The sequence below is a fragment of the Neofelis nebulosa genome, chromosome 8, assembly GCF_028018385.1.
Source record: "Neofelis nebulosa isolate mNeoNeb1 chromosome 8, mNeoNeb1.pri, whole genome shotgun sequence".
In the NCBI taxonomy this organism is placed as follows: domain Eukaryota; kingdom Metazoa; phylum Chordata; class Mammalia; order Carnivora; family Felidae; genus Neofelis; species Neofelis nebulosa.
Genome location: NC_080789.1, coordinates 125,961,043 through 125,976,078, shown reverse-complemented (window position 1 = coordinate 125,976,078; position 15,036 = coordinate 125,961,043). Strand labels below are relative to the sequence as shown.

The following is a 15,036-nucleotide window of genomic DNA, read 5'->3' as shown; positions in this document are numbered from 1 at the left end:
TTTTTTTTTTTTTTTTTTTTGTCTCCTGGCAACATAACCTACTTCTGCTTTGGCCACCACCTCCCCATCCAAAAAAGTCTTGCTGGTGTTTTAAAGTTGAAAACAACAAATGGGAAAGTTGCCTCCGCTTGAGGATCCAGTACTACGGAAGCTGTCCTTCCGGCCTTCTGTTTCTGCAGACAGATAATAACAATTCTGCGCACGAATGTAGCAGTAAAGAGAACCCTTCTCTTGGCAGATTGGTGAGCATGCTTCTTGAGTTATGGAAATAGCACTCCAGGAGTTCTCTGGGCCTGATGTCAATTTCATTAAGCCTTTTTAACAGTTTAGCAAAGACAACTCGGGGGCAGCTCGGGGTATGGAGGAAGGGAACTGGAAACAAGCTAAGGCAAAAGATTGGTGCTGTGAATGCCTGCGGGAACAGCAGAAACCTCCAGTCTTTTCCTCTGAAATCCGACACTGAGCTAGCCAGTGGTCTCTGTGGGCTTCTCCTGTAGAAAATCACAGAATAACCAGGCACTTGGCCGGGTTCCCAATTCACAGTGGTCAGCTTCTCTGGTCCTTGTCCTTTGCCTCTCCAATCCTCTCTCCCACTTTGAGGCAACCTGAAAGAGATCTAGGTATGGTTTGAATTTTAGTCAGTCCTCTTAGGTTATACTTTAAAGTATATACAAAGGGCACCTTCGGCTTTCTCAGCCTCAGCACTATTGACCTGTTGGGCTGGAAAATTCTTTGTTGCGGGGGACTGGCCTGTGCAATATAGGATGTGTAGCAGCGTCCTTGGCTTCTACCCGCTGGATGCCAGTAAACCACCCACCCGTCCCAGTGTGGCAATAAAAAATGTCCCCAGACATTGCTAAATGTCCCCTCGGGGCCAAATCATTCCCAGCTGAGAACCACCCAGTTATAGGAAAGAAAACTCACATTTATCTCGCATCTCTGATCTGCCAGATGGGTTCTAGATGTTTTGTGTAGTCCTGACAGTTCTCTTGTGAAGTTTTCTCCCCTTTTCATAGATTAGGAACCTGAGGGATGGCAAGGACAAGTGTTGCTATCTGTTTTGTTTTGTTCTGGGATTTTTATTTTCTAATACTTAACAAGCAAAATGTGCTATCCAGGGAAATTATTTTATACCCAGGAAAGACAGAAAATATTATTTTTAATATTTCATTCTACACTGTATTTTAGACATTCCCTAAATTATAAACACTTAACTTGAAAACTTGCCAAATGTACGAAGAGCCAAAAAATCACCACCTGAGTGCCCTTGCTCTTTCTTTCAACCCCCAGTTGTTTTTTGCTTACCTGAAACCAACATCAGTGATTGGCATTTTTCCATTGTAAGTATCTTTTAGTGGCATCATATATTAATATGGGCTAGACCTGGGAGGCTAACAATCAAACATGTCATTGTCCGAAGCATTTTAAATTGAAAACTCGTGTCCAAGTTTACTTTTTCAAACTTTTCAGAACATTTACCTGAAATAAATGTACGATGAATATGTGTCACAGGTTTTTAAATTCATCATGGAAACTGACAGGATGGTAAAACCGGTGTAAAAGATTATGGAAGCAACCTAAGTATTTACAGTTGCTGAAAGGAAGATAGGGGCTAAGATTGTTAAATTAGATACAGAACTGGTTACCTCTCTACAGGGCGATAAAACAATCATTTTGAGGGTTATCTTTTCTACAAAATGGAAATCATTAGCATTTTTACCAGACACATTTGTTTCTGCTGGTCAAATTCATTGGCATTTTTAGTAGCTTTCTAAAAGTTAATAGCTACCCTCACAAATATATAAAATATTCTAATCCAAAGTAAAAAGTGCGTTAAACAAAGGTTTCTAATTTCCCTAGAAAATTAGATAATCCTTGATTGCCTGTTACACACCTAAAACTTTTGGGGGGTCAAAAAATAATATAAGCCCATTGTAAAAAGTTTGAAAAATACTAAATTTTTTAGGAGAGAAAAAAATCTACCCTCAAACCACTACCCAGATGCAACCACTATAAATAGACTTCATGTTCCTTACAGGTTTTTCTCTAAATATTTGTAACAGTGGAGTCATTATTATGAAAAAAAAAATTGGTAGGCTACTTTTTTTCTTTTACTTATTCTCATATATCATATTTTTTGTTATATAATGAAAGTGTCCTATAAATATTTTAATGTCTGTATAATGGTTTGGCATTTTTGTACCATCCTTTTTGCTATTTTCTCTAATGATAAAATTATTTCTTTATTATGAATAAATAACGCACTTAGGAATTTTTCAGACTTATAAAAAATACATAGAAAATAACAGAATGGCCAATAGTGGAGGTACAACCTCATTAAAAAAAATCAAATCAAATCAAATTAAATTAAAAAAGGGGCACCTGAGTGGCTCAGTCGGTTGAGCGTCCAACTTCAGCTCAGGTCATGATCTCACACTCCGTGAGTTCGAGCCCCACATCAGGCTCTGTGCTGACAGCTCAGAGCCTGGAGCCTGCTTCCGATTCTGTGTCTCCCTCTGTCTCTGCCCCTCCCCCACTCATGCTCTATCTCTAAAAAATAAACAAACATTTTTTTAAAAATTAAAAAAAAAAAAAGTAGAATATAGGGGCACCTGGGTGGCTCAGTTGGCTGAGCGTCTGACTTCTGCTCAGGTGATGATCTCATAGTTTGTGAGTTTGAGCCCCACATCAGGCTCCATGCTGATTTTAAAATGCAAAACGTATTCTTAGCTTGCAGGTTATGCGAAACGGGTAGCTGGCTGGATTTGGCCCTCAGGCCGTAGTTTAACCATGTATGCCCTGCTTGATCCCTCGCCAAGACCTGGTGTGTTTCAGATATCTTAAATGTTTCTACTCCAGTGGGTGTGAAATGGTGAATTGTGATTTTCGTTTGTATTCTTGACTCGTAGTGAAGTCAAGCATTTTTTCATGTGTGTTGGCCACTAGGATTTTCTCTTCTGTGGTTTATTTATTGATTTTTCTTTACCTTTTTCTTTTATATTGTGGGTCTTCCGTTTATGGGCTTTGAGGAGTTCTTTCTCTCCTCTGGATGGTAATCCTTTGTTACATGCTTTGCCGACATGGTCTTAGGGTGTTGTGGTTATTGTTCCATTCTTTAAACTTGTCTTTTGATGAAAGGCATTTTCAATTTAAATAAAATTAAATTTATCCCAGTGAGATTTGGCTGTGTGGAAAAAAAAAAATTGTAATTCTCTTGTACATGGGGAATGTGAAAGGTGACCACAAAAGAAAGATCTCACTTTTCTTGTATGCGAAAGAGGAAATATTTCTTCACTGGATGTGAGTAAAAGAATGTTCTCACTTTTGGTCCAAACAGTTTTCAGTCTAGTAGTTTTCTTGAATGCCAACAGCCCGTCCAGTTGTGCAATCTGTTGTTCTATAGTAAAGAAAGTATCCTAGTGCCGCCCGTGGGCATGCATTTGACATTGATGAAATGCTACTTGGCTTTCACAAGTTTGCAGGCTTTGCTCTTGCAAGCCAGCTGACGTAACTGGAAGTAAAAAAGGACCCTCCCCCTGGCGTTGGTTAATTGACTTTGATGAGCTTGTCTGCGGTGCCTAAGTGGTTCCAGAACAGAGAGAACTGTTCTAATCTGAAGAACTTGAGAAAGTCACACTGGCTGGCCAAGGCCGCACACGTCCAGCCAGCAGGGAAAAGGAAAGCAGTGGATATGCTGGTCAGCAAAGCAAGACTTGGCTGCCTAGAGCTTTTTTACTGAGTTCTTGCCCCGGTGAAGCACATTCTTGCTCTCTGGAGAGCCGGGCCCACTCGGAACTGGGCTGGCATGCTTGACCGACGCCTCATGTCGCCTCAGACTAAGCACATCATTCCTGGGGTAAGCATGCGGGCAGGGAGGCAGGCCAGATGCACGGTGTGGTTTTGAGCAAACGGGAATGTCTTTTGTTGCTAATGAGCTCAAGCTACATCACATCACATCACATCACGTTAGTCGCTTCACTTTTTAGGAGTTTTTCTTATCTTGCCAGAAATGTCATTTGCAGTGTGATTATGTAAGTGTTCAGGTGGTTTAAGCAAGTAAAACCAGAACTCTGGTTTTAAAGTGTATCTAACTGAGAACAGTTTAGCAGCTTGGGTTGGGGGGGGGGGCACTGGGAGAAACTGGAAGATAAAAATGCTTTTTCCAGCTGTAGACAGTCACTTGTTGCATTGTAGATGACACTGACAGCCCAGCCACTGAGCTACATGTGTAGCTCCTGAGGCCTTTCTGCGTAAATCAAGATGATGTAGCTTCCTGCACGGCTTCCGTTTCAGATTTCCTTGCCGTTTGCCGCTTCAAAAATTTGTGAATTTAATGAAATGCAGACCCGCGAGCCTGGCGTTTAAAATCCTTAAGCAGAGAGCTTTGCCACACAGAGGCCGGGTCTTTAGATTTGGAGTGGAACTTTTAAAGAAGAGATCGCATTGTTATTGGAGCCCTTTGAGGAAACACGTCAAGAAAGTAATCATCGTTCTAGAACCCAACTGTAAACGATAGCCTGTGAAAACAAAAACCATAAGCTTACAAGTATCTGTGTTAACAGGACACAAACATGTCACTTTGAAATCAGTGAAATACGGCTTGCCTAGAAATTCTTTCCAAAGTGTCTCTTTTGTTTCCAGTTCCAGGCTACCCTAAATTCGTCTAATGAAGAAAGAAAATGCTTGCTAACACACACCTGTGTGTGGTAATTACTGGCTCCTTCCAGGAGCTCTGGGGACAAAAGTATTAGCACGGGCAGGAAGCTGTGACACGCGTTGCTTAATCTATGTGATTTTAATGCCCTTTTATTGGGTCGCGTCTAAAATTTTCTAGGCGCACACTTGGCTTTGCCCCATTCAATTTCGTGTGCCACAGTTGTACTTCTGTTGCCTCTGACATAGCTGCCGATATGCACACTGATTTTCAAGGGTTTCTGAGCAGTAGATACGTCACACACACACGTTTCTGAGCTTTTCAGATGCCACTGGCATTTGATTTAGAAATTAGTCAGTACCTGTCTGTCCTGAGGGACATCTGGAATCATCATCCCCATACTCTTGCCTGCTTTCTAAGAATCTTATCACACACAAAATAGCTGTTAAGGTCGTTTCTGCAGAGGCATTGCCTGACGAATTAGGAAAATGTATCATCTGCCACCCGAGTGGCTGAGTACCCCAAATTGCCAAATACATGCCAGTGGTCATTTTGAATATTTTCAGCAGTGAAATTGGGCACAAAAACGTCACGGTGGTTTAATTGGGATGTCAGTCTAGATGACTTGAAAATAGTTGAATGATTTATCATGCAGTTAATTTCAGTTCTGTCTTGAAGGATTACGGGGACTCTGCACAGGGACGTTTTTCAATCCGTTTAAGTTACTTCGTCTCCCCAGATCCTAGATTTTTGTTTCCTGTGACCTAATCACTTCTTGTTTTAACTAATACCGGTGTTTGAATAGGCTGCTAAATACGCGGACTTTTGTCTTAATGGTTAAAGTTTAAAATAAGTCCTTATAAAGACCATTCTCTTTCCATTTAACCCCTTCATCCAGTCATTCTCAAAATTCCCCAATAATGACAGAAACTGTTCTTTCAATTGGGACAATAATATGAATGGGTAGGATCCTTTATATACACATATGTATACGGATACATTTATGTGTGTACGTAAATGTGTTATGGAATAACTTTTTAGGATGCTGAATAAGCTATATGGTCCTTATTTTTTTTGTTCTAATCAAGTATGGATTTCAGTTTTTATATCACTGTACTTTTTTAAAGCCACTGCAAATCCCAAATGTACAAAAACACATTTATAAACCATACAGTTAATTCTTATCTTAGATTAAAATGAAATTAATAAGTTCCTAAAGTTTGGTATAGGTAGTTACTTTTTCACTGCCGAAGGCAAAAAAAATGTGAATCTGACTAGTATGTTTGTTGTCTATATATGAATTCTGGTATTGTTGCATTGTTAAGTTTCTTAAATTTGAATATTCTTTTTTTTTAATTTTTTAGCACACGTGCGCGTGCGTGCGTGCGCACACAAACGCACACTTGTGGGGGAGGGGCACAGGGAAAGAGAGGGAGAATCTTAAGCAGACTCCACACTCAGCATGGAGCCCAACGTGAGGCTCCATCCCACAACCCTGGGATCATGACCTGAGCCAAAATCTAGAGTCAGATGCTCACCTGAGCCCCCCAGGTGCCCCAAACTTGAATATTCTTTATGACTGAAATTGTGTGCACTCCCTCTGTGTCCTTTCCTCCCTTCCTTCAAACCAAAACGATCTCTCAGACTTGTGCAGGGTTTTCCCACAATTTCACTTTTTTTCTGAATGTGGTTGAGAGCAAGTGTTCGGCTCCAGTCAGGCTTGACTTTAAATACAAGGCCGTTCCCTTCATAACTGTGTGATTGGCAAACTTAGGTAATTGTAAAATTAAGAAAAATTATACCTGCGTTTCGGGTATTTGTGAGAAATTTTCTTAAAAATCACAGAGCACGTAGACTGCTTAGCACAGTACCTCTAGTTACTAAGGGGACGCACATGCCTATGTCCCTTTTCTGCAGTGTCTAAAAATGCAAGAACTTAGCTGTGAGATCGCAAACCTCTCCGTAGGAGAGGCTAGGGAAACTTGTGAGCAGGTTTTTATTTGCATATTGGGAGGAAAGAGATTAAAATAAATAACAGTCCTGTGACGTGGGACTCCTAATTGGATATCTGGCCCTGGGATCAGAGGGCTTCAAGAGGGCAAGTGGAAACTCTCCACAAACTAAATGCACATATTTGAGTCTTTGTACCCATTCACATTTTCTAGCTTCAGGAGATTCTCCACGTGGCCCTCACCTCCCAACTGCAAAAGCACCAGAGCTCCTGGATGGCACTGAGCCTGAAAGAGCAAAAAAGATGATGTAGGTTAAGTATTCTAAGAAGTCTAGGAATTTTTGAATTATTATTCTTTCCTTGTCTTTTACCTGTGCATTGCTAGAGCTGTTTAGAAGGAGAAAAACAAGAAGTTGATGTGTGCCTGTGCATTCTGAGGGGAAGGAGACTTTCTCTTTCTTCCCTTCTGGGTTCTTTGGCTGGTCTCATCATGAAATTGACTTGAAACAGATGAACAGGAAAAAAAACAAATTTAATTTTGTGCCTACGGGAACCCATAAAAATCTGAGGCTCATGTAAATGACCAAAGCAGGCAGCTTTTATGCCTTTTAGAAAAAGAAACAATAAACTTGTGAAGAATTGACAGAACAGGGGTTTGGGCTTGAAGTAGCAAATTAGTGAAGAAATTACAAGGTTTGTTCACACAGAATTTTTGGCCTTGAATTCCCTATCTTTGGTGGTAAGGAGGCTTTCTATTCTCTTGGCACGGAGAGGGTGCCTTCAAATAGGAGATTTATTTTCTGCCCTCAGGGGGACAAAGGAGGGTCGGAGTACCCTTCGTGTACCAGCTGTTTCTTGAGTAACTTTAATTCAAAATAATAAATATGCCCAAATGGCACATCTTGGAGTGGCATATTCTGCTCTCCAGGCCTGCCTTTGAAATCTCCAAGAGGTTTCACAATTCAGAAGTTGAGTTGGTAGATCGTTCCAGTATTTTATTGAATTAGTCTCTTAGCCTTGAAAATAAGTCAGTTAAATTTTAATCGAAGTATAGATGACATACAATATTATTTAGTTTCAGGTATACAACCTGGTGATTTGACATCTATCTATGCACACTATGAAATGCTTGCCCCAATAAGTCTGGTTACCGTCTGTCACCATACAAAGTCGTTATGATATAATTGACCCTGTGCCCTATGTTGTACATGACATCCCCATGCTTTATTTTTTTTGTAACTGGAAGTTATACCATTTGGTAATACCAACTGGTGTTATACCACCCATTTTGACCATTGCCCTTCCCCTCTCTCCTTTAGCAACCACCAGTTTCTTCTCTGTATCCATGAATCTGTTTCTGGTTTTGTTTGTGTATATGTTTTGTTTTTCAGATTCCACACATGAGTGAAAGAATGTGGTGTTTGTCTTTTTCTGTCTGACTTATTTCACGCTGCATAATACCCTCTAGGTCCATCCGTGTTGTTGCTAACAGCAAGATTTCATTTATTATGGCTTTTTTAAATGAGTGGGTTCATGTGTATGTGTGTGTACACACACACACACACACACACACACACACACACACACATACATATATACCATGTCTTTATTCATTCATCTATTGATGGACACCTAGATGATTTCCAGATCTTGGCTATTGTAAATAATATTGCCATGAACACAGGGGTATATCTTTTTTAATTAGTATTTTCATTTTCTTTGACTAAATCATACTGAGAAGTAAAATTGCCGGATTGTATGGCATTTCTATTTGTAATTTTTTGAGGTACCTCCCTACTGTTCTCCATAGTGGCTATACCAGTTTACATTCCAACCAACAGTGCATGAGGGTCTTCTTTTGTCCACGTCCTCACCAACACTTGTTATTTCTTGTCTTTTTACTACTAGCCATACTGACAGGTGGAGGTGATACCTCATCGTGATTTTAATTTGCATTTACCTGATGATAGCGATGTTGAGCCTGTTTCCATGTGTCCATTGACTATTTGTATGTCTGCTTAGGAAAAATACATATTCAGGTCCTCTGCCCATTTTTATTTTTATTTTTATTTTTATTTTTATGATTATTTATTTTTGAGAGAGAGAGACAGAGTGTGAATGGGGGAGGGGCAGAGAGAGGGAGACACAGAATCCAAAGCAGGCTCTGAACTGTCAGCACAGAGCCCGACGCGGGGCTTGAACCCATGAACGGTGAGATCATGATCTGAGCCGAGGTCAGACGCCTTATCGACTGAGCCACCCAGGTGCCCCATCCTCTGCCCATTTTTAAATCAGATTGTTTGGGGGCGCCTGGGTGGCTCAGTCGGTTGAGCGTCCGACTTCGGCTCAGGTCATGATCTCGCGGTCCGTGGGTTCGAGCCCCACGTCGGGCTCTGTGCTGACAGCTCAGAGCCTGGAGCCTGTTTCAGATTCTGTGTCTCCCTCTCTCTCTGACCCTCCCCTGTTCATGCTCTGTCTCTCTCTGTCTCAAAAATAAATAAACGTTAAAAAAAAAATTTAAATCAGGTTGTTTGGGTGTTTTTGGTGGTGAACTATATGGTTTTTAAAAAATATTTTGGGGGCGCCTGGGTGGCGCAGTCGGTTAAGCGTCCGACTTCAGCCAGGTCACAATCTCGCGGTCCGTGAGTTCGAGCCCCGCGTCAGGCTCTGGGCTGATGGCTCGGAGCCTGGAGCCTGTTTCCGATTCTGTGTCTCCCTCTCTCTCTGCCCCTCCCCCGTTCATGCTCTGTCTCTCTCTGTCCCAAAAATAAATAAAAAGCGTTGAAAAAAAAATTTAAAAAAAAAAAAATATTTTGATTATGAACCCCTTCTCAGATATATCATTTGCCAATATCTCTCTGTTCAGTAGGTTGTGTTTCATTTTGTTGATGGTTTCACAGTTGAGTCTTCAGTAAGAGGCATTTCTATGGAAACAAAATAAAATGAAGGGTTAATGATTAGAGCTAATTATAAACCCAGTCAGAGTTCTGTGAGTCATTGGTCAAGATTCCTAGATTGGACTCAAAGCATTTTCAGATAGAATAAGGACAGGGAGTAGCAATCTGACAGATTTCCTGGTTTGCAGTTTGAGTGTCTCTGGTCATCTTCCTGAGTGGCCACAACAGCAGGCATGAAGATTTTCCGGACATGAGCTGTTGTGGTGATGTCTCTGAAGTTTACATCAAGTTGTCCAGTTATAGTTTGCATGGCTTTGGAAAAAGAACAATGATTCCAAGTCAGAAGTGTGGGAGAAAATTGGACATTTTGGAAAATTGGAAATCGGTTATTTTGGAACGTTATAGCCAGACAGTGGAGAAAACTAGAAGAATTCAGGATCTGGTTAGTTTACAGGTAGAAAACATAACCTCAAAAACAAGTAACGGGACTGGAATCTGATACCCAGAAGGGTTTATTACAGTTTTCCATTGACACAAAATTTTTCTCTGTATAGTTACCCTATTTCTCTCAGAAACAATCAAAGTAAGACTAATTTGTTTGCAAAATAAGTCTAGTCCCATTAAACTTGGCTTGGTTATTTGTATAAGTGCTGTAAAAATAGCAATTGACCGTACAGACTTTTCAAAGTTTGCTTTGCTGAAACTTTTTACAAGGAATTTTAGATTGAACTCTTAAAAGACCTCTTGAGGCTAGGAACCCAAACCAAGGACTTACCATCAAGTCTGCCATCTGACTTTGCCTGTAAGACCTATACATTTGGGTTAATTCCTCCCTTCTTGAGGTTCCCCAAATATCCACAGGTTCCTGAGCCTGCCAGAAAGTGGCCTTCCTAATTCACTTGTTAAGGCTGTCTGGAACCCATAAGCAAGGTAACAAGCTCTTTTTCCAACAGCCATGATTGGCTGCATTCAGTCAATAGCTTTTAGTTTCTTAAAGCCGTCTGGTCATATTTGATTTTACGCACGTTGTTTTAAAATATGGCATTCTAGTCAAGGCCTTGGTAATATTCCAATTGTGTCCTCTTACAAGGAGAAAAGATTCTTATTAAACTTATGCAAATAACTATATTGCCACAAAAATAAGAATAATCACTAAGAGTTTTCAAATTCTGGGGAGATCGGGTGGCTCGAAACAGTAATTGTTTTCTCTTTGTTCATGGGAACTCTTTAAAATTGCTGTAGGTCATAGGAAGATGAAGGAGGGGGTAGAAAGAAAAGGTTTTCCTTAAATCTGGAGAAATAAAACATTAAAGAACCAGCAGTGTTTTAAACAAAAAGTCATGAAAATGGTAATCATCCTCATCGGTTTGTTCAGCCCCATGTAATTAATTCTTGTTCTGCTTGAATCCAGTTTTTCCATTAGTTCTGGAAATTTTTACCCAGGTCAGTGATATGATCTTAAAGTTAATAGAAAGCTGTATTCTAGAGTACTGGTCAGAGTCCGTTCCATGAAAGTCTCTGAAGGTAAAACATATTTGCAAAAGCATCAGAGTAAAGCAGTAGCTTCTGTAAATGACAAAAGAGTTAAAAATGGCCATGGTTAAAGATCTGATGAGAATTCATTATAATGCAGTTGACAAGGGAATTTGGTTGTTTCTGTAATATGCATTTTATTTTTTTTTTTAAAAATTTTTTTTTCAACGTTTTTTATTTATTTTTGGGACAGAGAGAGACAGAGCATGAACGGGGGAGGGGCAGAGAGAGAGGGAGACACAGAATCGGAAACAGGCTCCAGGCTCCGAGCCATCAGCCCAGAGCCTGACGCGGGGCTCGAACTCACGGACCGCGAGATCGTGACCTGGCTGAAGTCGGACGCTTAACCGACTGCGCCACCCAGGCGCCCCTGTAATATGCATTTTAAAATAATAACTAGAATTGAGACTGATGGCATTATACCAGGACACATCAGAGTTTTAGGAATTTCATATAATTTCTGGAACACTTATATTAATAATTTCCATATATATATATTGTAAAGGAAGTTTAGCATCACTTCTTATTTTTTTAACTTTTTTCAATGTTTATTTATTTTTGAGTGAGACAGAGAGACGAGCACAAGTCGGGAAGGGGCAGAGAGAGATGGAGACACAGAATCCGAAGCAGGCTCCAGGCTCCGAGCTGTCAGCACGGAGCCTGATGTGGGGCTCGAACTCCCGAACCGTGAGATCATGACCTGAGCTACCCAAGTGCCCCCTTGTTTTTAACGTTTATTTATTTTGAGACAGACAGAGAGAGAGAGAGAGAGAGAGAGAGAGAACGCACATGAAAGCAGGGGAGAGGCAGAGAGAGAGAGGGAGAGAGAGAATCCCAGGCAGGCTCCATGCTGTCAGCCTAGAGCTGATGCAGGGCTCAATCTCATGAACTGCGAGATCATGACCTGAGCCGATATCAAGAGTTGGACTTTTGACTGAGCCACCCTGGCACCCCAGCATCACTTTTTATTTGAGAGTGCTTCCTATCACCTCTTATTTGATGATTTAACGTATCAAATAAGCCTAATTAGTATAACATCTCTCTTTTTATAAGGGGTGATGAAATAAATCTTTTGAGATATTCTAGGGACCCTCTAGAAAATCCCAAACTTAGTCTGAAGTCAAAAAGACTTCATTCAGAATTTGATTTGGGGAAGCTTGTTCAAAAATACTGAAAGGTTTTGGGGGGGTGCACCGGGGTGGCTTAGTTGGTTGAGTGTCTGACGTCAGCTTAGGTCATGATCTCATGGTTTTTGAGTTCGAGCCCTGCATTGGGTTCTATGCTGTCAGTCTGGAGCCTCTGTCCCCCTTTTCCTGCCCTTTCACCACTCATGCTCTCTCTCTCTCACCCTCTCTCTTTCTCTCAAAAATAATAAGCATTAAATTTTTTTTTAATATTAAAAGGTTTTGGGGACTTGACTAAATAGGATTGTGATCATTATGAAATTTAAGACTTAATTAGCTATTTAACCAAAGTGACAATAAAAGATTATAAAAACAAGTATAGAAGGTTACAAAGTTGTGAGCAAAACTTAGCTCATTTAATATTGAGAAGATTCAGTTTTCCTAAGTAATCCTTTGATTAAAACAAAATGGAGATCAGGAAATTATTTTGGTAAGACACAAAATCTTTGCTTTCTAGGAAGATTACTTAAAAGGTAAATAAAAATTTTTGCAAATCTCTTATTATCAGGAGCAGACCAATAGTTGAACAAAAGTTTGTCTCTCTTGCAGATGAAAGAAAATTAAGATTTAGTTTTATGTAAGTACACTATTAAAGCTTATTTTTAAAACCTTTATGTTAGTGACTCAACTTTAGCCACCTTGGTTACACAAGAAAAAATTCCCTCTCTCTTTTTTTCTGTCTCTCTTCCCAACTTCCTATTTCCATTCAGTTTGTCCTGGTTTCCCTTTTTCTTATTCTGAAATAACCAGTTGTATTTTAGTACAAAATTATTATCTTTTCTCCTAACAAAAATGCATCTCCATCCCTGATGCTTTTTCTTGCCCCGAAACCTATCTCACTTTTCTTGCATACAGATGTGTTTCCTTTATTATTTCTACTAGTTTAATGACACTTTCTAATTACAATTCATTCTTAACTCTGAGAAACCGTAATTTCTAGTAAAAACTAAGAAGTAAGCAATTGTGAGCTATATGTTGTACCAGCATTCTTTAGATTGGCAAATGTATGAATACATTTTATAATTCTTAGAAACATAGGCTTCGTAATAGTTTAATTTTTCAATGTGTTACGAGACATGTTTACTAACAGACCCAAATATCTTTAGTTCTTCTATAATAAGAAGCCAAAATTAGGTAAAACTTAGGTTCAGTAATTAATGTTTCATTATTCTATTTTATTTAGAAATAATCTAGGTAATACCATAAGACAGTTGTTTAGGATGAGAACTCTCTAAAAACTTTTCCCCAAATATAGACTTTTTTCCAATTCACATATCCTTCATGTGGCCATTGATCGGTAGGATCTTGTAATCTCAATAGCAACTCAAACCAATAAGCTTTTTAATGGCTTAACCATGGGTACGACAGGTGTCCCAAAAGAGTACACAAGGTGCAGCCCTTACAAGACCTAGAAAGTTCACTCTCAGAGTTAGCCTAAGAAAGCAAAGACCTTCATTATCACAGGGGATTAGAAACCTTTCATTTTCTGCTGCTAATCTAAATTTAGAAAAAGAGAGACTCTCACTGCTATTGATCTCAACAGATCCTGCAGGCAGCGATCCAGGAGACTGATGAGTTAGGCATCCTTACCTTCTGCTGGCTCTTGCCAGGGGTCCCAGGATCTTGCAGCGGCCGTAGCCCTGGAACAAACAGGCAGTCAACCAGGAGAGAACCCCACATTGGGCACCCAAACTGTAGGGGAGGAAAACATTTCCCTTTTTCCCTTCTAGGTTCTTTGGCTGGTGTAACAATCACATTGAAATAAGACAGATGAACAGGAGAAAAGCAAATTTAATTTCATACATATGAGAGCCCATAAAAATATGAGACTCAAAGAAGTGACAAAACTGAAAACTTTTATGCCTTTTAGAGCAAGAAACAATGAATTCATGAAAAAATGACAACACAGAGAGGTTTGGGCTAGGGGCAGATTAGGGAAGAGGTGACAAGCTTTGTTTATACAACCTACTTGGCCTCGATCGCTGTCTCTGGTGTACTGGTACACCGAGGGTATCGTCCCATGAGAGATTTATTTCCTGCTTTCTGGGAGGCAAGGGAGGAGGGTCAGAGTGTTCTTCTTACACCAGCTGTCTCTTAAGTGACTTCAAAATAATCATTATTCCAAAGTGGCATATTTTGGGGTGCCATATCTGCTGTCCTTCAGTTCCCACATATTACAAAACAAATAATGCTCTAAGGTTATAGGTTCCTGCATCGTTTTTCAGGTATAACCTGTATTTCAACGGAAACAAAATGTTACAAAGTCCTGGTGGCTAGTATACGTACATGAGGATGCTTTGAAGGATGACCGCAGGGATGCTGGCTTTAGGACCCGGAGATGTCACAACGTGTGATCTCACCTCGCCCCATAAAACAGCGAGTTCATAGAAAAGCTAATTTTGCACCATCCTGACAGAGAGTTGCCAGATTATCTCTACTGTTAAAATTGAAAAAAGCTTGAAAGAGAGCCTTACACATCCCACTAATTCATTAGAAGCGATTGATATTAAACATATAAGAAATATCACAGGAAACGTGTGTGTAGGAACACTACAGTCGCATCTCTTTGGGCCAGATATGTTCGTTCTGGCAAATTACGTCCCAGTCCTTTTTATAAGCTTACATATTTTTATGGTTGTAACTATAGTATACACACTATTCCTAGGTGCTGCCTTTTTCCCTCGGCTATGTTTTGAGATGACTTTTAAATCATAGCACGGTATAGCATTGTGCGAACTTACCGTGGTGTGTCGAAATAAAATGGTCATTTATTGTTGGCATTTTCGTTGATTTTACAATCTTGTTTTTATAGGTAAA

At 39.9% G+C, this 15,036-nt stretch overlaps 1 protein-coding gene across 7 annotated transcripts in view; it reads left to right on the top strand.

The window, feature by feature from the left end:
- Positions 1-15,036, top strand: part of CACNB2 (calcium voltage-gated channel auxiliary subunit beta 2) — a 391,187-nt gene that overhangs the window by 188,102 nt on the left and 188,049 nt on the right. Inside the window, exon 1 of one of the 7 annotated variants that reach the window (XM_058681769.1) lies at positions 3,570-3,856. The exons of the other annotated variants lie outside the window; for them this stretch is intronic. Coding sequence (XP_058537752.1) covers positions 3,806-3,856 — 51 coding nt within the window. The 5' untranslated portion in view covers positions 3,570-3,805. Of the gene's footprint in view, positions 1-3,569; positions 3,857-15,036 lie in introns of those variants that run through there. 7 annotated transcript variants of the gene reach the window in all.